Source organism: Pantherophis guttatus, chromosome 2, assembly GCF_059756535.1.
Source record: "Pantherophis guttatus breed Tessera chromosome 2, ASM5975653v1, whole genome shotgun sequence".
NCBI lineage: Eukaryota > Metazoa > Chordata > Lepidosauria > Squamata > Colubridae > Pantherophis > Pantherophis guttatus.
Window position 1 is genome coordinate 146,399,241 of NC_142064.1, and position 25,420 is coordinate 146,424,660.

The 25,420-nt window shown below is 35.2% G+C and overlaps 2 protein-coding genes across 2 annotated transcripts in view; one reads left to right on the top strand and one right to left on the bottom strand.

Moving 5' to 3' along the window:
- Positions 1–1,618, top strand: part of SARNP (SAP domain containing ribonucleoprotein) — a 72,967-nt gene extending 71,349 nt beyond the window's left edge. Inside the window, exon 11 of the mRNA XM_034412570.3 lies at positions 540–1,618. Within this exon, the coding sequence (XP_034268461.2) occupies positions 540–581 (42 nt within the window). The 3' untranslated portion in view covers positions 582–1,618. The remainder of the gene's footprint in view (positions 1–539) is intronic.
- A 20,299-nt stretch (positions 1,619–21,917) lies between these two features.
- GDF11 (growth differentiation factor 11) overlaps positions 21,918–25,420 on the bottom strand; it is a 34,463-nt gene continuing 30,960 nt past the window's right edge. The window contains exons 2-3 of the mRNA XM_034412572.2: positions 24,606–24,979; positions 21,918–22,825 (exon numbers count right to left, since the gene is read on the bottom strand). Of these exons, the coding sequence (XP_034268463.2) occupies positions 22,445–22,825; positions 24,606–24,979 (755 nt within the window). The 3' untranslated portion in view covers positions 21,918–22,444. The remainder of the gene's footprint in view (positions 22,826–24,605; positions 24,980–25,420) is intronic.

Here is a 25,420-nt window from a genome sequence, read left to right on the forward strand (position 1 = left end):
ACTAAACAACACCTTTTCCCTGGAGATTCTTGATTAGGACTTCTGTTGCCCCCTAAGCTATTTATCGTGGTAAAAATTAAGATTTATATGCCCCTGGTGTATTGACTTAGAGGCATACCTCAAAGATGCATGAGTGTATTCAATGCAGTTGACTGTGTCCCACTCGCCTTCTCTGTGAATAGAAGAGTGTTAACCCTTTGGCCTTTTACATTTCCCACCTCCTATTGCCTAGAAGGCTTTCTAAGCTTGTAAAATGGTAATTGTTCCAAGCAGAACTTTCTCATATAAGCCAGCAGGATGAAGCAGCTAACAGGTCACTGTATCTCATGCTTTATAGCTTAATTTCTGACTGTAGTTAGATGCCCCATTGCAATAGGAGTGCCTCTTGTGAAACCTGATATGAAAGATGCTTTCTTAGATATATATTGTTACACTCCTTATAGACTTTCTGCTTTTCTTTATGCCAAAACCCATACTCAGAGTTGCCATTCCCTTTGGTTTTAACTTTTTTTAATTCATCTTTTAATTCCTATTTACAGGCAAAGAAGAGAAAAAGAGCAGAACGTTTTGGCCTTGTCTGACGATCTTCCTCTTAGTATTTACTTGTTCAGGGTGTATGTTTTAAACATTCTTCATCTCTAAGGAAGAATACAGTTTCTCCCTCACACACATCTTGACTTTATATTTCAAAGCTAGCTATTGAGTTGTGCTGTTTGCACCCTACCCCACACTCTTTTGGACCGGAAAAGTACAGAATAAAATATTCTGTTTATGTATGTTGTAACCAATTTGGATCTAGTGGTATTTTTTTTAGCCATTTGTATCCAAAGTACACATTGCTTCTTCTTTTTGGAGTGGTGGCAGCTGTGCAAAGGGATTCCCCAACTAATAATAATTGTCACCTTCAGCTCCATTTAAACTTAATCAGTAATAAATACCTGGTAATTAAAAAGTTATTTGAGCACTCCTTGCATTTTTAGGTGGGTATTCATTGCCTAGGGATTTTAAATTTTCTATTAATTTTAGCTTGGAAGTATTTTTTCTTTCATTTATAAATTCCAATCATAAAGTCGATCAGTTTCTTCTGATTACTCTTTAGCTTAGATTTTACTAAAAAGTGAAACATTTTCTCCTTGGAGTTATATGTTTATAATATTGAAGCTGATGAAGTTATGGAATCTTAAGATGGATCTTGCATTATTCTTTGCTAAAATAGAACTACTTTTTATATATTGTTCAATTACAATATATGAATGGCCCATAGAATAGAACAAATTGCATCCCAATGTAAAGGTAGTAAAATTGTCATGTTCACAGCTAGACAGCTTCCTGCAGCTAAATCTATTCATAGTAAACTTTTAGAACTATGCCTCAAAACTTATAAAATTTGTCACGAGTAAAGAATTTCCTCCGTTAAAAATAGTACCAAAAAGTTATAAAAACAATAGGTATAAAATTATTACAAAATAATATATTCATGTTCAGCTTTTTAAAAAACAGCTTTAAATTAGTAGTTGATTTTCAAATACAGTGTTCTATGTTTATTTCTGAACTGAATGTATTTTGAATATCTGATGCTTGGTGTTTCAATTTATTAAAGACAATTACTTGGAGAAAACTTCTTGCCTTTTACATTACTACATCCTATTTCCTGATAGACAAATTATATGTACCAGCTTTAGAAATTGAATGCAAGTGTAGTTGAGCAAGAATATATTTTGGGGTGATTTCATCTTTATCTAAATGTATATCTCATTTTTTTTTTTACTAAAAATAGACTAAACAAATATTAATTTTTATTGCAGATCTGTATCATCCTTTATAGAAAAAAGTTGTTAGGACATTCTGTATTTTAAAAAAGATCTTAATGATTTCTCAGAGGTTTTATACTGTTACTGATTGACTTTTGCCCTGAATGGTAATCAATTTGGCTTCTTTGAGATTTTTTTTTACCCTAATTTTTTTAAAAGATGTTTTTCCTCTTATACTGTATCTCATACTTAATTCCTTTTGTCTGAGTACAGATTACTTTCTCTCTCTCTCTCTCTCTTTCTCTCTCTCTCTCTCCCTCCCTACCCCCCCCTCTCTATATATGCAAATTTTGGTGTATTCGGGTCTTTTCCCGTGTAAGATTGAGAGTATCTTGGCGACATTTCGACAAGGTCTCACTCGTCATCTTCACTTTGGCTTCATGCTTGTGCGAGGAACAAGCACGAAGCCGAAGACACCAGCCTGAAGATGACAAGTGAGACCTCGTCGAAACATCGCCAAGATACTCTCAATCTTACACGGGAAAAAACCCGAATACACTAAAACTTGCATACCTCTACATGAATGAATGAATGAATGAATGAATGAATGAATATATATATATATATATATATATATATATATATATATATATATATTCATTCATTCATTCATTCATTCATTCATTCATTCATGCTTCATTTATATTCTGAAATTAGTCTGTTTGACAGTATGCTTATGTTTTTCATTATTTAAGCCTTTTTTGAGCAACAGTCCAATGATTTATTTTCTATGTAGTCAGCTGTGTGTATTATATCCTAAAAGTTTTGTTTAATTTTTTTTGAGTTTTAATTTGATAACATGTATATTTTATTAATTGCTTTTTTACAATTGGGTTACTTCCTTTGAAGTGTGTTGTAGGTTGTACTGAAACCAGTACAACATTTCACTTTTGGTTTCATAATAAAACTGCTTAAGGAAATACATTTCCTGCTTCTTTGATGCATCAGAATTTGCTTTTTTGTTGTTGTTTATACCTGCTGTCATATATAACAGAGCTATAAATGATGCACATACTGGTTGTGTCTGGTTCTCATTAAGAGAACCCCTGTTTTTGTTGGATCAGAATATCCCTCTAGATACCATAGCTAGTTCCCTACATTCCTGTTTTATAAAAACAGGCTTTATAATTTCATAATTGTTCTCCTAATTATGGATCAGATTGTGTCACCAAATGGGGGAAGCTTAAGTCTTAAAGTGTACAGTGGTATGAAGAAGTCAATCTGCATTGAAGGATTGGGTATCTTCTTGATCAAAAACAGTAGTTTTAAAAGAAATTGATGAGAACATGGGGAAGCATCTTGCTGTATGGATATTTGGATCTTTTGCTTTGTCTTATGCCTCTTATCTGACCTTGACTGATCCTAGAACCTAAGTATGTTTGGTTCAAAATGAAAGACCATTTGGGAATTTTAGGGCTACAGACTAGACTAGAAGTTGAAAAAGTATTGTGGAAGAGGGCAATAGCAGGCCATTTCCATGATACTGATACGTATTAGTCAACCAATTTGGTGTAGTGATTGAGATGCTAGACTAGAAAGCAGGAGACCAGGAGTTCCAGCCCTCCCTTAGACATAAAAGCCGGTTGAGTGTCAGTACCTCTCTCTCAGCTCAGATGAATGCACAAGATTGTTGTGGAGAAAAATAGGAAGGTACTTGATGTACATGGTTTTGATTATGCAAAACAAAGGTTGGATATAAATATAATAGTGAATGTGGTTATCAGAATCAGCTTTGATTCAAAGATATCTTCACCTTTATATTCAATAATGCATAATTATTATAACATGAACTGTCTTTTCTGTATTGCTTGCTTGTTGAAAAATAATCTCCAAAAGTGCATTTATTTTCCTTAATTTTTTTCAACTTTGCCCATAAAAGCTGGAATCCAGAGCAACTGCACTCCCCCCCCCCTTTTCTGGTTAATTAATTCAGAAGGGGGCCTTCTGGTTCTGTTGACAACCATAATGTGCATCAAAATTGCTACTCAAAGTATAAATGCTTTAAGAATGGGTTATATTCATTTTACATGTTAACCTCTGAGGTAGTTGGGTGAAAAGAGCAGTTAGGTATTACTGGGAGAACAATACATTCTGGGATAATAGGTGATCACTGTTCTAGTTTTTCCCACTTCCTAGCCACTGGGTTCTTGAAATGGTTTATATTTGGAATAGTGTTACTTTATCTTTAATGGACTGCAAGCAAAGCATTGATTTAGTCTTTGTAGTTCATTGACAGATTTTCAGATTAGAAAATATAAATCCTGATTTGGACAGATTGAAAAATAATCAAATTAAACACTACCTTCCTACAGTAATCCAATACTGGACACAAGCAGTGGATTTCTTGGATGCTATCAGAATAAATTCTGATAACTCTCTCTGCAATTGAGAGATTCATTTATGGTGACGTGATCACTTTTACTAACTGCTTTTACATACATTTCATTTTTACCCAGATTTAATTAATACTATTTAATACTGTGAAATCAGTAGAATAATTTTTGCTTTCCTTTTCTAATACAGGATATTTATTTTTATATATTTTTTAATTAAATGTATTTGCATACAGTATAATTTTTGTTCTTTCCCTTCTGTTTTATCATATCGAAGCAAAAGATTATGGATACTCATCTCATTTTTTTTAAATGAAGAGAATAGGAGTCAGTGACAGGGGTATCCGAAAAGATAAAATGCAGGCTTTGTCAAATCAGAATGCTTTTGCAATACATAGCAAGCTTCTTGATAAGGAGAAATCTACATGGCTAGATTCAGAACGATGTATGGTCAAGTGTTTGTTACGGTTGGATATTTGTACTCTTATTATAAGTAAATTTTCATCTTACCATGACTGCATTCCTATGCTTAAAATAAAATGTTTTTAGGTGTTACTTAATGAAATTACCTATTTTGACGGTAGTGCTAATATAGTAAACTCCTGCTCTATGTACTCAGTTTGTTCTGATCTTGTTAATTATAATTCAAAAAGGAATTATCTTTCAGAGGTCTTTCTTGCCTTCTGTACTACTTCTGCATTGGGGAAAAATTATTTTAAAATGCTATGTTGTAAAGGGTGAGGGTTACTCCATTCTTTAGCAGAAAAAAAAAGCAGGGGATCAATCTAATCAAACTGTGTTTAAAATACTACCTAATTTATTTTTCTTCTCTAAGCTGGGGGCCGCTCGTGACTAATTTGAGCTGAATAGGCAGATAAAAAAAAGCAGTAGGCATACAATGAGCGGCAGAAAGTGTGGGAAAACCAGGAAAAGAAAGGGATGTCCAAGACTTGCAGTGTGAAAGCTACGGAAGGCTATGTAGCACCCACGTTCAGCATGAAGTCACTTTTCAAAAATAGATACTTGGATTCCAAATGCAATAGGTCTGACTATAGGTCAGAAAGGAGAATGATTGTAATTTGTCCTTCATAACAAAATACAAACATATGTTCTTCCCAATTGCAATGTTGTATTCCCCCCATTGGCCTCTCGCCCACCCTTCCAGCCTTTGGTGGATGGGTTTGAAATTTGTTTGTAACAAAAAGAGGAAGGCATCTTAGATGCGTGCCAGGAAGAAGTTGGTTAAAAAGAAATATATTTTCTTTGCTCCCTGCCCCCTTACTGAGTTCTAACAAATTTATTTCTAGGCAAATGAAGTGACTTCATACCCAAAATTCTGAACATCTGCAATTCAACTTAGTCCCCTTCTAACTTGGAAAGAACTAAAAGCTAATCTTACAGATACATAACTATTAAGATCACATGTAAAAACTACATTTCCTCTCTTTTTTGAGGGGGAAAATATTTTGAAAAGCATGATAGAAAAACACATGCAACCATGATCAAGAACTATAGTTCAGAATTGTGGCATTAGTGCTAACAGGTTTTTGAGAATGCAGCTCATTACACTGCACATTGCCCTAGGGCAAGGAGATGAGATTTGCCTTTAAGCCTGCAATGATAAATATGTGTATTGGAGAATGAGTCACATAGGACATAATTTATTTTTCCTGGCAATACATACCCAGGATTATGCTGTATGTAACAAGGCATGTTGATTCCACTGCAGAAGAAACTTGATCAAACAATGTAATTTAATTGACATAACTTGGCATTCAGACAGTTTTTTAGAAAAACATAAGATGATTTCAGGACTGATTTTAATACTGAAACTACATTGGTTACTTTGATATTGCATAGAAGATTGATAAAAAATGTTTGGTATTTTTAGGCAAATGTATTCCACTTAGTCTTAATCGGATTGCATTAAACAGGCATAAGTCTGGGGACATTTTTATTCAGCTGTATCAATGGAAACTTGGTATAAAATATCTGTGCGGTATTGTTCTGTGGTCTGGAAATTGTTATTCAAGTTTAAATAATATCCAATCTAAACAGTTGCTGTGTACTTATATAGAGGCTACTTTCAAAGATTTTTAATGTCTGCTATTTCAAAAACGTAACTGCAAATTCATTTACTATAGGCCTGAGGATGTTGACAAGTTACAATTTCCAGTACTCTATAAAGTTAGTGGTGACATATTTATGTAAAACGTTTATATAACCACCCATCTTACTGTCAAACTCTAGACAGTTCCCAATCAATAATTAAAACAATGTCAATAATAATATAATACAGATATCTATTGAAACTATAAACATTAAAAAAAACTCGGCACTAAGCTAAGCTTCTAACATAAAGTCCTTCATTAAATCCTTTTGTCCACTTTATCCTATCCTAGCCAGGTCTTCAGAGCTTTTTGAGCCCAGGAGGGCAGAGCCTGCCGTTCCATAGGGCAGGGTCTCCCATAGAAAAGACATGCTTGCTAGATCCCATAAGATAGTGGTATTTAAAGGAAGAGACTAGGAGCATGTCTACCATGACTGACTTGGTAGGTCTTTAGGAGACATGGTCCCACAGATTACCTGGCTCTGTGCCATATAGGGCTTTGCACTTTGAAAAGCTGGTAGCTTGCAGCTTTTCTCTCATATCCTCTACATATGCTGAGAGTTTCATACAGTAAGATCTGTTAAGAATTTTTTTTGGCGGGTGGGGAACCAATTGATGAAGTTATATCTCACCAGTTTTAGTCTGCTGTTATACTGGCCAGTTTCCAACTAGAATTCAAACCATGGGCTTTTAATGAAGCTTTGCTTTGTTGATGATGTGAAGAAATGTCAGCTTCCATATCAGTGTTTATATTACCATCAGAGACGCTCCTCCACATATCCCTGTCAAAGTAAGGAAATTTGCACCTGGAGTTGGATTTTTTCCCCCCAAAGGAAACAACGTGCCATTGTTTTTCAGCACCAGAAGAATCATCATCTTCTAGGCTTTTGCTCGTTAAGTTGTAATTCAGCAGTTCAACTGTTTCTAATTTGGCTGTGTTGAATTCAGTTGTAATGGTTTTAAAGTAATATCTGGTCACAAAACTTTGCTGGTTAATAGATGATTCAGAAATACTTCAACAAATAAATGAGGATTATAAATAATTAAGTAGATTGCACCTAGTTTTTACATAGAGGAAATTAGAGTTTTTGTAACAAAATGTTGCGAAGTTTGGTAAACATTGTGATTCACTCAGTATATAATCCTTTTCATCTTTGTTGGCTTGTTATTCCTTGGCTGAGTTCAAGAAGATGCCATGGTCTGGGAAGCTCTGCATGATATGGAATTTGAATCCTCAGAGGACCATTTCTCCATTCACGTAAATAATATTAAATAATCCAGTAAAGTCCCTTTACCAAGTGTCTTTGTCTATCAGAAGTTTGAACAGTAGTTACAGAAATGGGGGCATTCTCCATTTAAAATTGATTGAAGGGCTTCCTCTCCTTAAATTCTTGCTTCAGGGTTGGTAAGGAGGCACTTTGGGGCAATTTCCCAACCATAGTAAAACTCCTGTTCAGATCCAAAAAGGATTCTGAGGATTGGACATCAAAACTATTCCTTTGCTCTCCCAGAAAGAGAGCTTATAATTAACAGGACCCTGTGATCTTCCTATTCCTAGGTGTTTTCTGTCAGATACATTGCATTAATTGTTCCGAGGTATTTAAAATAATTTAGGTTTCAAGTAAAACCCCACTTTGGCGCTAAGAGGAAGTATATGAGATTTTATTATAGTTCCCTGAAAAATTCTCCAACTTTTGCTGTGTCAATATATTTTGGTAAAGGATCTTCATAGTTACCATTCAGACATATGGTAATATTTGTATTAAAATTTAATATCACTGAAATTAAATCAATTTTAGTTTTAGTTCTGATCTTACTTATTTGTCATGAGAATGTGGCTGCTGACATGGTGGTCAGCAGTTAAGTACACAGAAAAACTTGTAGAAACCAGATTTAGGAAGGTTTTTCAAAGCTACTTTTCTCTAGATAGAAATTGTCTAGAGCAGGGATGTCAGGCCGGATGCATCATGTGCAGGCCACGCATACCCCACCTCCACAAAAGCAACAAACATCACAATACGTTACGTGACGTGATCGAGTTTGACACCTGTGCTCTAGAGATAAACACGTTTATATGATTCTTAGCATGCACCTCTGTTTAGGTGAAACTTCCAGACATTGCAGTAAGCCAGAACTAACAGCAATAACAGTTCCCAACGAACAGTTCCCATCCTGATTTTTTTGTACAAACTGGAAACCTGCTTTTTTCTGTGCTAATAAAACAGAGTTATAAGCCACGATATATTAATAAGTTCATAAACACAGCTTTAATCATCGGGTCTGGTTTTCTGGTTTAGCTGAATACAATTTCTTTTCTCTCTCCAAGCATTTTCAGTTTTCCCCTTTATTGAGTATTCTGCCTGCCTCCTAAGACACATCCCATTAATTATTCCAGAAGGCTTGTTTCTCTAGGTATTTGATTTAATCTAAAAGGCTTTTATAATGCTCGAAAGAATTTTAACTTGAGTTGTTTTCTTTTGTTCGGGGCTTTGACTGCACTTGTCGTGCCTCGTGTGCCGTTCTTCCATTTCTTTATTATCTTCATAGTGAAAGCCGCTTGGACATCTGTAATCATCCCCCTTCCCACCCATCCCCCTTGGTATTTTCATTAATGTCTAATATCTTTAAGATTTAACTTTTTTAGTTGCTGAACTGTGGATTTCATTCTGCCGCCTCTCAGTTTTAATTTTGACTTTGTGGCACACCAGATTGCTGCTTTTTTGATATCTTACTTGCTGAGGTTCTACCTACTTCTGGAGTTTGTTTCGGTTTTCTCTGAGCACCTCTTTGTTCTGAATATGCAAAGTTCTGCTAAACAATTCTTGGTTCCTTTGGGAAGAAAGAGTGGCATAAAAATAAAATAATAAATAATAAACCATGTCTGCAGAGTAGCAGTGCTGTACCCTGAAATGTAAATTAAGTGATTTCTTCTTTCTGGGTTTTTTTTTTTCTTTCTTCATTTACTCACATAATCAGCAACTGCTTCAGAATGAATTAAGCCATGGATCAAGTTATTTAGTTAAATTTGAGTATCTCCAATTTCAAAAAAAGTATTCTGCCGCTGTAGCTGCTTGAGTCAAGAAGGTAGCTTATTCTTTGCACCAGTGATCAGATGAAATTCACCCCCCTGGACTGAGTTCTTCAGTAAAGGACTTGCTAAAAAGAGATGATTGTTGAATGAGAAGAGACTCCCAAAGCAAAGAGTAATTAGCTATTCTGGAACACTAGCAATTTTTAAGTTATGTTTTTTTATTATTAGCTTTTTCATGGACTGAACTAGTAAATATGGAAAAACCCATTGGTGCTACTTTGTAGTGTCTAGTTTATATTACTAAATGAGACATAGCTGCAGGAAATTTTATTTATTATATTTATATGCCCCCCATTTCACTATTAAGCAACTCTTAGCAAAATAGAAGCAAGGTTGATGTAATGTAAATATGGACTTTCAAGAGAAGTAGCTTCTCGGATTATGAATTCACATTTTTATATTCATGAATCTGTCAATATGCTGTAAGTATGTAACTCAGTTAATAGCCATGCAGATTTTCATTTAAAGAGAAGAAATGATGCTGTCTATCCCATTCCTTCTAATTAAAAGAATGCTATGCTATTTCTGTAACCATGGATAATAAATATACAATAAATGTATTAGTAAACTATGTGTGAACCATGCAATTAGTTACATATGCATGTTTTTCTATTTTGTTATTAAATTTAAAAAAAAATGTTACAGTAAGAAAATAAATATATCTTTTGACATAATTTTGTAGTTAAGTGCAATGGTTTGTCAATCATCTTTCAATTTCCTCAGATGGATCTGCCCAGGCTAGTGCTTCAGCTTTCATAATAATCTCTGAACAAATTGCATAGCTCCGTGATGGCAAACCTATGGCACGTGTGCCTGAAGTGGCACGCGGAGCCATGTCGCTTGGCACACATGGCGTCGCCTGTTCCTCTTCCGGGTTTCTGGCACGCATGTGCATGCGACTATCAGCTGGATTTTTGCATGCGGCAGTGCCAGAAACTAGAAGAGCTGGTCTTCCATTTTCCTGTGTGAGCAATGGCGCTGGCCAGCTGATCAGCGCGTGCGTGCATGCCAGAAAACCCGGAAGAGTAGCTGGCTGAAACCAGAAGTACAGTAGCTGAAACCAGAAGTTCATTTTTAGGTGTGCACATGCACCCTGGGCAGCTCCTCTTCTGGGTTGTTTGCGCATGTGCATGCACACTCTCTTTTCAGCACTCGGTACCAAAAAGATTTGCCATCACTGGCATAGGTGGTTCAGTCTGACAGCCTTTTCTTATTAAAGCAGGCAAGAGAATTATATAAATGCAAATTATCTCATCAGGAAAGTATCCTAGAATAGATTATTGAGCTTGAAGAAGCATTGTTAGTTTAGAGATGCTTGGGGAAACTGAAGACTTAGTTGTGTGAAGTTGGTTAAGTTGAGCTGCTTAAAATTTGCACACATTTAGCCATACAAGTAGTCCTCGACTTATGACCACAATTGAGCCCAAAATTTCTGTTGCTAAATGAGACAGTTGTTAAGTGAGTTTTGCCCAATTTTACAACATTTCTTGCCACAGTTAAGTGAAACACTGCAGTTGTTAAATTAATAATACAGTTATTGAATCTGGCTTTCCTGTTGACTTTGCTTGTCAGAAGGTCCCAATAGGGGATCACATGACCCTGGGACACTGCAAGCATCATAAATACGAGTCAGTTGCCAAGCGTCTGAATTTTGATCACGTGACCATGGGGATGCTGTAACATTTGTAAGTGTGAAAAATGGTCATATCACTTTTTTCAATGCCGTTGTAATGATCACTAAATGAATTGTTAAAAGTCGAGGATCAACTGTATAGTACTTCTTGCTGATATTCATTTGTGTATTCACATTTCCATTTACCTCAATATAATACACAGATTCATTTTGTTGAACCTTGTCACTTTGATAACATACACAGCCAGCATTCTCAACATGCCTGTTGCCTTTTTATGAGGACTCCATAAAACAACATTCCATGATCTAGTTTCCTGTAGCACATCTGGCCAATTATAAATCTTAGCTTTTACAATTCGGGATAGCAAAACAAATGAAATAATTTGAGGTGGGCTTGAGACTCCCTTTCAGGACACTATCTACTTCCTTGGTATAATTGGCAACCTTTTTTGCAATATAGTTATCACTCAATAAATAATTGCTTCATCAATACTGTGATCAATCCAAAGCATTATATTTTTGCCTGAAAAGTTGCAGGGATAGAATAAAAGTAAAAGGAGAAAAAAATTAGTGGAGCAAACAAGATAGATAGATAGGAGGCTACAATGTTGAATCATGTATCTTTCCATTATGCATATGCCTGCAATTAATCACAAAGAGAGAGAAATAATAGATATACAGTAGTGACCCTGTACTAGCCAAGGTCAGCTGAAATAAATTGAAAGCTATTTTGGGAATGATGTGATTTTCTAATCTTTTAAAAGTATCTTTTAAGCGTTTTTGATGGTTCACAGTGTTTTCCAATTTTTAATTAATGCTAAATATCTTTCAATTTGCATTATATTGGTACTTGAGGTGCCTATTTATTATTTCTTTATCTGTAAATATGAGTTTTCTTGCCCTTTTTCTTCAGAAGTAGATGAGTTCTTCAGAAGTAACTGAACTCTGGATTAAATTAACATCCACTTTCATGTGTGCTATGTTATCTCTGTGTACGACTCTGAGCTTAATTATTCTTGGGCTTGCTTGTGAGTTTCCCATCTAAATACCTTATTACAATAATTACTTTTAAGTTGTTAAGAAATTAAAACAAGACTAATATTTTATTGTAATATAGTGTGGTAAAAATATATTTTTGCTATTCTTGCCCATATTTCAGTTTGTGTCAAAGAAGGTAGATTATATAAGTCATTTTTTTCTTAAAATTCATAAATAGAATAATGCGGTTTCGATGAAGCAGTAATACAGACAATATAATTATGATGTTTATACAATTATTATATTTGTTGCTGAAGTCAGCAGAAATAATTTACATATAGTTGCAGGCTTTTCAAAGAAAATACAATTAGTCCTTGACTTACAACCATTCATTTATTGATTGTTTGAAATTACACCAGCACTGAAAAAAGTGACTTATGGCCATTTTCACACAACTATTACCGCATCCTTGTGGCCACATGATCGAAATTCAGATGCTTGGCAATTGGCATGTATTTATGATGGTTGCAGTGTTCTGGGGTCAAATGATCACCTTTTGTGATCTTCTGCCAAGCAAAGTCAGTGGGGAAGCCAAATTCGCTTACCAACCATGTTACTAATTTAACTGCAGTGATTCACTTAAAACTGGCAAGAAAGGTCGTAAAATGGGGCAAAAGTCACTTAACTGTCTTGTTTAACAATGGAAATTTTGGGCTCAAATAAGTTGAGGACTACCTATATTTCTATATTGTGTTTAACCCTGTCAGCCATGGCAATTATTCATTTATACTAGGGAATGGGCTATTGTTTGTTACTAATTCCTTCCCAATAGATAACTTTAAAGAATAAACATTTTAAATAGATAATATCCATTTTAACATTTATAATTTTACTATTTATAAACCAGGAAATATTAGAAGGAATTAGATAGAGAGCTTGTTCAAATGCTAGGCATTTTATTTAGATGTTACTGAAGTTTTATTTTAAACAAGTTATTATTAATTCTAGGCCCTTTCTCTTTCCAAGTGATTATGTGAAAAAGTACATTGACATAACCTTGCTTTTACCACTAGCTTAGAAAAAACAGATGGAAAAAATAGTTTCCAGGATTGGAAGTTAGTTTAGAATATATTCTAGTAGTTTAAATATTGTTACTTTCTTAGATGAGAGATGTTAGAAAATATTTTCTAATCTAAGTATTCTTTTTAAAGAGATTGTTTCAAGAGATTCCTGACTACTGTGAAAGGAAATAAATTATACATGGCATTTCTGTTTCTAAAAATTATCTCTCTCTCTCTCTCTCTCTCTCTCTCTCTCTCTCTCTCTCTCTCTCTCTCTCTCTCTCTCTCTCTCCAAGAAAGCGGTAAACCAGGAAAAATCCATTCCAAATTCACTATCAGTACAATCACAAATTGTTGCTGAGAAAACTACATAAATGTACATAAATTTTGAGATTGGTTTGAAAGAATATTTTTTTAAACGGTATTTCTAACTCTGGCAAGTTTTAGTTCATTAGATTGCTTGAATAGCAACTTGAATCTTGAAAGTCAAGAAACACTACTATTAAACTCCTTAAAAAAGAAAAGAATGAAATTACAGTAGAAAAGAATGACATACATAAAAATAGCCAATTCAATGGAATTATAAAGATTTTGAAATTTTCTTACAACATGATTACAATTTAATCATATGCAACTCAATACCTTTGTTATGTTATTTTCACTTCTCAAGAAGTATGTTTGGATGGTTTCAGATGGTTTTGAGATTAAGCGCATCCAGTAACACTAATTTATATTCCAGCACATATTTTTTCCTTCCTCGCAATAGAGCTGAGTTACACATTGAAATAAACATGCCAATCTTTTCATTAACATTGGAAACTCAAAACCAAGAACATCAAGTTATATACTTCTCAAGATTCCAAACTTGACACATTAAAAGAAGAAAAGGTTTTTGCTATATATATATTTATTGTACAAAAAAATCTATAAAAGGACAAAGAGAAATTGGAACAGAAGCAATGATTATGATATAATTAACAGACTAGAGCCATTTGTTACAGGACAAATTTAGTTTATACAACATTGAAGAGAAATAGCCAAGGCAGTATTTTTTCCTCTAATTTTTTTTTTCTAATATGTGTATGAAAGAAGAGTTGTTAAAATTACCAGTTCTGATCTCCTTATAAATGAGTGCCATCTCAGTTTAATTCCTATGTTCATACTCAATAAACCCTATTGAGCAGAATTAGCATATTTTTCATTTTTGGAACTGAATAATAGTTGGGAACATTTTCCGGCTAAACCGGAAAACCGTTTTTCTAGTATAACATTTGTCTTATTACTTTCATAAATAAATCATTGTTTTAACTGAAATCAACAAGAATTTTCTGCATTTCATAAATGCAATGAAGACATTTAAGAAATAGATTTTCAACAGTGACAAATAAGATGGAAATATGAAAAAAAATGTAACTTAAAAAATATCAGCAAGAGGTTAACAAGACTATGGTGCTTTTTAAAAATATAAATTGGTATTAAACCACATGATCCTTCTTATGCCTTTAGCATTTCCTTCATTTCCTAAATTCTGTAAAACTTTAAACATATCACTTAAAACTCGCAACACCGATGAATGAGAAGCCCTCTTCTTATGATGAGACACATAGGTAAACCAATGTAACTTAAAATTACACCAGATTTGGTGAAGAAATCTGCAAAGGGTTTCAGGCGTCCTAAGTACTAGATGCATATTGAAATATTTTTTTTAAAAAGTATCGTTGCAAAAAAGGAAAGGGGTGCATTTTTTTTACTCCTGATTTCCTAATAACTTAGGAGCAGTAAGTTATTGTAAACGTTAGCTTTAGCCCTTTCTTCCAGACTAATGATTTCATAGAGTCTTCTCTCTCATCCATGACAACTCAGCAAAAGCAAAGCTTAGCTGGACATTAACTGGCTATTTCTTTAATTATTTAGGGTTTTCAGAAAGATGTAATAGTATGGTTTACCTAAATACAATCTGTGGAGAACTAAAATATAATCCTATTAAAGTTGGATTTAGTGGTAACAAAACACTTTGTGACTTGGAAGTTGGGTAAAACATATGATTGTTATGTTTGCAGAACTACTTAGCAAATTTCCTTCCTCAGAGAGGGAGCTACATCAAAATTCATACATACTAGTTCTCGCACACTGTCTTTACAAAAAGAGAAAACACAGACATAAAAGTATCTCTTCAGTTCTAGGGTGTATCATAAAAGGGGAAACCCCTCCTATTTTCTTAAAAAATTTCTTTAACCTTCCATAGTGCAAATGGTACCTTAGCCCAAAGCAGTCTCTCAGTACAGAAATTTTTACAGTGAACATTCAACATTTTTAAGTCCAGGCGCTTTGCTTCACTCCTGCAAAGTCTCTGAGGCTTCCATATGTTCTGATGGGACTGCCTATATTACTTCCAAAGTGAACCACCATCCATTTTGTAGAAAAAGGCAGCAGGTCAGGGTGATGGTGAGGAGGTGTGAATGAATTCACTGATAAAGTACAACTTTCAACATCCCTGTTGAATAATGTCTGCTATGGCCCAAAACCACCTTGTACCTTTTCCCAACCAAAATTACTATATGGCATCATAACATGCTGTCGTAGGATCAGTTTTCCCTTGGAATCTCTGTTTTCCCTAGTTGGCTGCCTCTTCTGTTTAAGACAACCGATAAGCTTCTGCCTAGAAAGGTTAAAATGACAGCAATATATGTCCCAGGTGCTGGGCTGGAGTGAAAAGCTCTGAACTCTTTTTTTTTTTAATATATATTTTTAATATTTAAATTTTTATTTTTGATGTTCAAGTGCTGTGTTTGGTCATGTCATCAAAACAAACAAACATAAACACAATCTTAACCAGTGAATGGCCTTTTGGACATGTGATTAAAATAAACAAAACTTAGCCCATGTTATCATCTTCAGTCTCATTTCTTCAGCTCACACACGCAGGCACATTATGCGTCCACTCACACACATACTTATTCTCACACATCCTTCTATGACATTTATGGACACTAATATAAACAAAGTAAATAATAATATACTTGCAGGACTGATATTTACAAGCACACCTCCAGAAATAATTATGCCTGTCTGCCTTTTGTGAGTCAGATTACCCAAAGCAAAATGCTATCCCATTAAAAAGACCTATTAGTAGCAGATAAATTGGATCTTATCTTTCTAGTTTAGCACCATTGGGCAGAAGAAGCAGGGAATCAAACCACCCAAATCCCAGAAAGAAAGATCCATAGTTCAGGAAAGACTTACCCAGCTATTCAGTCTGTTATATTTAACGTGGCCGGTAAATGTTAGTCAGCATTGAACAGGAAATTATCTTTCAGATACAGAGTTGTTTTTATACAATAGTATGGGCTGTATCATTGCTGCCTAAGGCTGCAGTCCTAAACACTTATTGCGAATAAGTGCCACTGAAATAACATGGTTTATATCTAAGTAAACATTCATAGGATCAATTTGCATGTCTCAATAGAATCCCAAATGGCATTGGACCTTTGCGCCAGTAGGGAACTATTACTAAAGAGACTAACTAACTAACTGTACTAATAGATGGACAAAAGGGCAAATCATATTTGCTCCACTATGATGTATATCTTTGCATGTAAAATTCAAGTAGAATATTCTCTCTTCATCATGATGCACATTAGCCATAACAGGTTGAAGTGGCTTACCTATAAGACAAAGCAAAGCCTTTGCTTTCAGTGCTTATGGTGTCTTAATGGTCCCCTCTGATTAGCAGAATGGAAAGTTTTGGTATTTAATAAGCTATTTAAAATTGTAACAGTCCACGTAACTAGCTTCAACAAATTGGCTTAAGAATGTACAGTAATTCAGTTCTTTCAGGTATTTTTAAAAATTGTTGTAGTACAGTACATTCAGCCTCTTTCCCCTTCATGCCAACAAAATAGGGCAGAACTTTTTCTTGATTGGACATTGGAAAATACTCATTTGTAAATCTTACTGTTAGAGGTCCAGTTTGATCATTGCTATCTTCAGTTTTCACAGGACGTGTGTGTGTGTGTGTGTGTGTGTGTGTGTGTGTGTGTGTGTGTGAGTTCAATCCTTGCAGTTTAGCAAAGTTACCAACAAAAAATTGCAGGTATTAAAAAATAGCACTCTCATGCATTTCTGCTCTCTGTGTTTATAGCAAGGAAGGACTTGTGCATACTAAAGTATGTGGCATTGTGCCATATCTCTGTCTGAAAGAGGAATAAAGTTAAGAATCTGATAACCATAGCCACAAATGTGCCTTCTCTGAATCAACCCAATTTAAAAAAAAAAAAAATATTATTAAATTGTTTGCTGCCCATTTCCCCACGGGATATGGAGAAATGGTTAAGGAAAGAGCATTTTGTTGGGCTTCTTGATGAGATGTTCTTTGTCATGGTGAATGGTTGAAACTAAGGCCTACTAGATATTAGATAGTAAAAAAGGTTACTACAATAGAAAGAATTTATCTCAAGCATGTTACCGAGGTAGATTAATGAATTTCCTGTCTCAAATAAATTTGCACATTGCTATTTCCAACTGTAGAAAAACCTACTTAAATCCATGGTCAGGAAATACTATCTGCACTCTTTCAAACTTTAGCCAGGAAATGTGAAATCTCGAATGTTGCTTTCATGGAATCAAAATGAAAGATTGTGTGTGCTATGTGCCCTGTCTGTAAAATATCAAAAGGCACCTTTTGTGAATGACAGTGCTGATATAATATTAGAGGAAAAATGCTTGACTGAATAAAGATTTGGAAGTCATTCGTTTTTCATTTCTACATCAAATATTCTAGATTTTTAGAGAATGTGTTTATATGTGCACACACACACAAACATATGAATAAAATCATCAGCAATGTTTGATTTGTCAAATTGTTGGGGTCAGTAGTTGTGAGGAAGTTTTTTGTACAAGATATACCTTTTTAATCACTGCTAGAAAATTAAGAATATATCTTTGTATTATGGATTGATTTAAAAGGGAAAAAGTTCTGCCTAGATATATGTAGGGATTATTGTTTAGTAAAGAAAAGTAATTTCTGTTCTGTTGCTAATTCTTTACAGAGTACCATAGCTACTTGAATTACAAGCTATGCAACATGTACCTTGTTCTATTCAGAGAGAAAGCAGTACAGTATCTCTTAATATGCCATGTTTATTGAGAAAAGCCCTCTCACGTTTTCTCTGAATTGCCTGTTTCTATGCCAAGTCCAATAAGAGTTGAAAGGTAGACTATATGTTGCAAAACAAGAAACTAAAATGCAGAGAATTTTACAATATAATACTTCAGAGGACGGTTGAAATACCAGTTATTTGCAGATTTTGTGTTCATTCACAAAGATGAAAAAAAAAAATAATAGGACAGGAATTGAAAAATAAATCAGTGGTATTATTCTACATTACTAAATAGCAAATACTCAGAATTCATTCAGAAAAATACTAAGACAAATAATAAAGGTTGCTAGGATCCAATTTTTAAGACAAATCTCACATTTCAAGATTTATGCACATTTTTCCTTTTGTCTAAAATGTTAAAACTGTCATATATATGTCATTCGCACTGCTGGTAGTCCAAATGTGGGGATTTGGCAGCACATTACAAAAGAAACTATTTAATTTATTTCTTAAGAAGACACTAAATCTTTGTATGGGCCTGATAAATGACAAGAATGCAGACTAAACAATGCAGGTAACAAATACTGAGATAAGAGTTATAACCCCTCCACCCCGACCCCAACTAAACCCTATTAGTCATCTTTTTAAAAAGATTCTAAGCTATTGAAAAATTAAGTATTCCAGCTATGAATGCCCTCATAGGCTACTAGTTGCAGAGCTGTTGTTCGCTATGTGTTTAAAACTCTCCATTTCTGCTATTAATAAGTTAGGGTAATTTAGCCAGTGTTAAGCTGAGAAGGCATGTTTGATGAGTGCTTTGAAAGAGAGCGAAGCGCTTCAATCTATAAGTGCTAGAGGAGGAAAAGCAGTACAGCTCAGAAAGGGCCAGGAGAGTTTGTTCTCTGTGCCATTTGGGTAAGCGACTGTTCCCTTCTTTTAAGATTTAGGATTTAACCCATGAGAAGTGCTAAGATTCTGCTCAACTTGAGCAGTGTTAAACTCCCTATCAATAGAATAGAGGTGGGAGTCTGTTTTGGGGGTGCAGAATTTCACCTTATATATCCTCAACCCAAAATCCATCCATGCCTTCTTTGCTGCTTTAGTATTATGGAACTTTCAAGAGAGAAATCAAAGCTGTATGAGTTTGTCTACAAAAGAACCAAAGTTGTCATCTACATAGAAATCTACCTGAGTGCCGAGATCCTCAACTTAATATACAATAAGTGCTAGAAACTAGAAAAATAATCTTTCTTCCTGACAATCTCGGTTGACTCTTCTTCCCCATTTATTAATACCTATCTTATCCAAAACCAGTACTTTTGTGGAAGGGACTTCAGAAAAATTTAAAGGGCATATTTTAGTTGTTTGATTACAATAGAGCAGCTGTCGTGTTGGCAAGCTAGTTGGTTGGCTCAAAATTGTCTATGCTGAAAATCTTGACTAAATTCTTGGCGCCAGACCTGCCAGACTCCCCTCCGGTCCATCACCTCAGCACTTGGGTTCCAGACCTATGACAGGCATTTCTGAAGGGTTGCATCATACAACACAGCAGCTCCCTAGACAGCCCAAGCCGAAAGTAGAGAAACAAGCCCTAAAGCAGCAGGAACAGTTGAACTCTGAAGAAACAGGGATCCTGATTTCATACTGTCAGGAAAATAGCAAAAGGGAAATCAAGACGCCACAATGGTATGAGCAGTTTAAGTCCCAGTGTTTTTCCAGTTTGATGCCGTAAGACTAAAGGCCTATTTAATTCTCACTTGCCTGTCACATATTTCCTTTTTCAGTTAAGTAATTACAAAGTCTTCATTCCAATTTCATTGCACAAATATTATGAAAACTGCAACAGCAAAGTCTCACATTAATACAATCCTTACTTTGACCTCACAAATAGAAAGGAATTGGTCTAACATTCCAAATGTGACAATGAATCAGGAGAGGGAAAGCTGATTCATTGCAAAGTTGCTATTCATTGTTTTGCCTATTTTTTTTTACTTCTACTTAAGAAAAGAAAGTGATCCTTCCAAAAAATACCAAGTCTGTTAGATATGCCATCCCGTCTGCCAAAGTGCTTCAATCTTTGAAAATAATATTTTGGTGGTTCATTCATAATTTGGCTACTGCTAGCCACAATTGGAAAAAACTGATTTTTCCTATGCCAAACTTGTCAAACTTTTGTTTCCTGCGCAAATAGAGAATCAGCAGGGAATGACTGGACACAGGTCATTGTCAAACAGCAACATTTTGTTTTCTAGTTCACATGCTGGATTACAATCTCTAATAATGGATCACTTATTTGTGGTCCAGGCTGCAACATTACCCAGTTGCCTGGAAAAAACACCTTTGAATACTTTGACTCCATGATTATCACTAATGTAAATAATAATTAGTGTCTTAATAATTTTTAACCTTTACCTCCCCCTCTTCTTCAATTCTGAGAATTATGAGACGTGTAATTAATCCTAATAGTAGGAAACAGCAAGTGCTAACATCTAGATGCAATTTGTTATCCTGGTCCCATACAATTGGTCTTGCTAGAGATTCTGACAAAAAGCTTCTATCTTCTGTATCTGAAATCCTATCTGAGTTATACAAACTTGAAGATTGCAATTACTGTATTCTGGCTATACGGCTAATGCTTTGTCACTTGAAGGATAATTATCTTCTGTCTACTTTCAACAAACTCTTGAAAACAGAACAGCAACACTTCAGTTAAATTAACTCAATCTATGGCATCAATAGAGTTCTATTTAGAAAGCATTCCCTATTAATTTAATTCTCTTATGTTACCTGGATTTTGCTGCTTTAGAAAGAAGCAGAATTGGATGGTATTATTTGGTTAGGTGAAGGAAAGTCATACTACAACATCAAAGAAAGCTGGAAATTAAATCTCTATATAAGTGCATTTAAAATTAATTTAAAAAGGATTAAAATGTTAGGAAGGGGGAAAAGGAACAGTACAGAGCAACACATCCTATTATTCAAAGATATTGATATGTCAATATTAGCCAGTGAAAAAATATTGTACATAACCAGAGTAACTGGATGGATCTAGTTGAGTTCTACAAATGATAAAGAAAAATTACCAATTCTATCATATATACATGTATATATGTGATTTTTCCTCATTGGAATATTAAGCAAAAGTGACACAGAAAAAAAGATTCTATTGCCAGGAATAAATAAATAAATTTTCTTAACTTCATCCTGCCTGGAGAGATTTCTGTTCTGTAAGTAAAATTCTTTATCCTCACATGGACAATACCCTTTCTGTGGGTTTTTTTTAACAGTACCTCAAAGGTGGGTTGAGGATGGAAAGATTTAATTTAAATTCACTGAATTAGTTTCTCAATTTTCTTTTTAAAAAAAGGAAGCTAAAGAATAATGACTTTTGGAGAAAGATTGCTCAGGTTATATATAAAGATATTGAAAAGAAAGAGTTGAATGTGAATACAAGGCAGCTAAAATTAACATTTTATCCTCCATTTAGATAATTCCTCCATAACCCCCCTCCCCATCTATGCCTCCATTTCATTATTTTTTCTTGCTATCATGCAACTCGCAAAAGCATTCCAAATAATTCCAGTTTTCATTTCTTCAGAGCCTCCCATTTCTTTAGGGATTCAGTCTCTCAAAAGGCAGGCAGGTTCAGCAATCCTCAACTTCTAAAATCATCCCTTCCTTTCCTCCCACCCACCTCCCCCAAATTCAGGATGGCACATATCCCTCATGCTGGCAGATTTCATTCATCTTCATCATATAAAATATCCATTTTAAACCCCCCCTTCCCCGTGCTTATCTCTATAACTTCATACAGCATTTTATTCCACATTATCACAACCTAAGGAAGCTTTTGTTCTTGTAAATGGGTTGAACAGCTCTTTTTTTTTCCTGATGGACTTTTCTCTTTATCACCACTTTTGCGTCTCAGATCAAGAGAGGAAAAGGGGGGGGGGGCTTGGTAAGAGAGAATGCCAGTAAAAGTAAAGCTTGAGAAGTGTTGGGGCAAACAAAGAGCTTGAGGAGGAGAGAAGAATGCTTGTTTCAGATCTGACTCGGGAATGGAAGTATCGATCCAAGACAACTCATCCACTCTCCATTAATGCGATGTCTATTTTGATTATTGCACAGCGCATGTTGTCACTTCAGAGATTTTCGATACAATTCTGTTTGTTTTGTTCTTTTCCCACAATTACTTTCTCTTCAAACGTGTTTTAAAATGCTAATGAATGGATTCATCAATGTCAGGGTACATCGTCGAAAGCAAGAATCCGGGCGGGGTGGGGTGGGGAAGAAACAGGAAAAAGAATGGAACAGAACAGGCTGGGAGTTTAAGAGCATCCACACCTGTCAACCACCATGCCAGGGATTTTGCCGTAGATTATCTGCTGTTTGTCATTGAAATACAGCATGTTGATGGGAGACATCTTGGTGGGTGTACAGCACGGCCCTGCTGAGCCCCGGGGATTGGCTTGCTGCACCAAGTGGGTATGGGGATATTTCTGCATGAACATATATTCACACTGGCCTGAACAATAGTTGGCTTTGTACCGCTTCGGGGCAATTATCCAATCCCAGCCGAAAGCTTCAAAGTCAACAGTCAGGGGGTAACGGCAACAGCGGGACTCCGTTGAGTGCTCATCACAGTCTAAGCCTAGATTCCTTCGGGACCGTTTGTTGTTCTCCAGCACACGCAGTTCCATGAATGGGTGCTGCAAATGACATACAAAAAGAGAAATCACAGAGATAGGCATTTAGGTAGGATAACTATTGGCCCCCGTGATGAGATAACAGTTTCTAGCTGTGGAAAACAGCCTGTGACGAGAGTTTTGATGGGTATCAATTACATGCACATCTATGCCTAATCCATCCACTTTTCATCTGTGCAACCTTTGCTGTCCCCCTTTGTATCTCTTAAGTAAACTAATGCTATGAATATACATTCACCTCTGCAGACTTACCAAACCCAATACAATCTCTTGACCATCTTTCCAAGATAGCCCATAGCAGTTGTCATTATTTATTCCAGTTATTTATTCAGTTTCTAATAACAGTCCTGAGCTTTGCTCCTTTAAAAAAAAAATCCACTCCAGCTAACACCATTAAGCCTGATGATGAAATATTCCTTAAGTAAACCAAGGTCTACTATGAAAAAAAAATTCCATGAAAAAGTGGAATATTGATCCATCAGTTGCTTCTAGGGGGAAAAAAGTATTCAGGCTAAAAGATCAGTTTGTACATAATGGATGAATAGTACTCTGAAAGAGAATTTTTTTAATGTATTTTATGTTGTATTTTTTATTAGTTATATGTCTTAATTAAGCTATAAGAATTATTAGGTAATTATAATTAAAGGGATAGCTTCCAAGGAAATAATTCAGAATGAGAGAGAGAATTTAAAAAAGACACATAGGAAAATTGAGATGAAATTCATATAAGTAATTTGCTAAATGTTTTTGAGATAAATAATTTGATGAGTTATAAGATTAAATTAAATCATGAAATAATGCATGATACAATAGCTCTCTGTATAAAAAAGAGAGCTAATTCTAATAAAGTACAACTGTAAAATATATCCTGTAAATTCTGAATTCCTGAGGATATTTCATTGTTAGATGTCTAATTAGCACAAACTGAAATTGAGTTGTCCTCATTTTTCTTTGTAAATAATTAAACTGATATAAACTTATCCTAATCCTATGTTTGTAAGCAATCAATATTGTGTCTAAATTAATGCATATGGCTGTAATAAGAATATCGCGAGAATACTGATTGTGTTATTATCAAGCAAAAGTCACCATTGTGCAACTAGCACAATGACTTTGCAATGCCATGACTGACATGTAAACACCTCTAACTAATAGCATTGCAGTCCCCAACTGACCATAGAGGTAGTAAGAACTCCCTTCTTAAATCCTAGCCCTGACAATAGCATAAGCCTACTGTTAAGATGAAACAGATAAAAGGAAAATACTTCACATTCTCCAACATGCATTTGATTATTATATTATACACTGATAGTATTGATTCTGAAAGGCAGCACTCCCTAGGGAACACTCCCAACAGTACTACTTACCCTAACATTAAAATTAGGTCAAAGCTATATCATGGTTGTCAGCCCTTCAAGGTAGTCCAGACAGGAAACCTTAACCATGAGTCCTAATAGTACCTTTATTATAAGAATTACAATAATAGACTCTTGAAAGTCTGAAAGAACTTTTCCCTTCCCTTGCCTTTACTTTCCAAAGAACTAGGGAATCTCCACCCACATACCACCTTTGGACTCAGATTTTGTTTATCAGATTGTTGTCTAGGCTTCAGCTCTTCCTCCTATGCCCCATGATTATTCTCAAAGCCCATTGCAATGGCTGAAAAACGTTGACAGATATGAGCTCAGCCGGCAATCAAAATATTCCATGGGTCTCCGGCTCCATTTTCAAGCCTAGGATCAAGAAAGAAGAGGATAGATAGCAAGTGTTCTCATTTACCCACCAGGCCTTCAGCACCAGGCCCAAGAGAAGTCACTGCCAGGTCATTGCCATTGGAATCAAAAGCGTTGATTTCAATACCCCAGTTGTTCTGAGGCTGCTTGAACCAGTTCTGAAGCACGTGCTTGAAATCAATGCTCTGCCAGTGGCCAATGCGTGAATTCAGGTCAATCTTGAGTGAGCGGATACGGATATGTCGGCTCCCATCTTCTGTCACCGGCTTAAGACGCAGGATCTGTAGATAAACTGTGGATGTGTGTTGAACAGGCCTTAGGTACACCCAGAGCTGTGCCTTTACTACCTTGGTGAACATAATTTTAGGGCTGAAGTTGAAGAAACAACAATGTGGATTGCCTTCGATCTGTACCACTGGGTCCGCTGGCAGAGAAAGACAAAAAGAGAAGTAGTGAACAGACCTTCTTCATACGCCCTGTTTCCCACACTCCTGATATGTTTCTGTCTAAGGTGCAGTTACTGTAACACCATTATGATTATCATATAAAGATCACAGCGGTTGCATAGTTGAAACTGTTACTGTAATGCAGTGAAGAGAGTGTTGAACAATAAGGTTTTTCTTAACTGGCAGCATGGCTTGGCCTGAAGCACAGGGAATATTAAAATCTTCAAGATAAATGTATATTTTATGTAAATAAAAGTAATTAAGAAACCATTTACTGTATATCCAAGTCATTTATTCCATATCCATGTTCTAAATGATGTAATACAGAAATAAAGAGGACACTGTTGAATTAGTAGCCATTAAATGGGACTTTAGGTGTTCCACTACTGGAAGATGGAGCCAAAAAGGTGAGAGTTAGA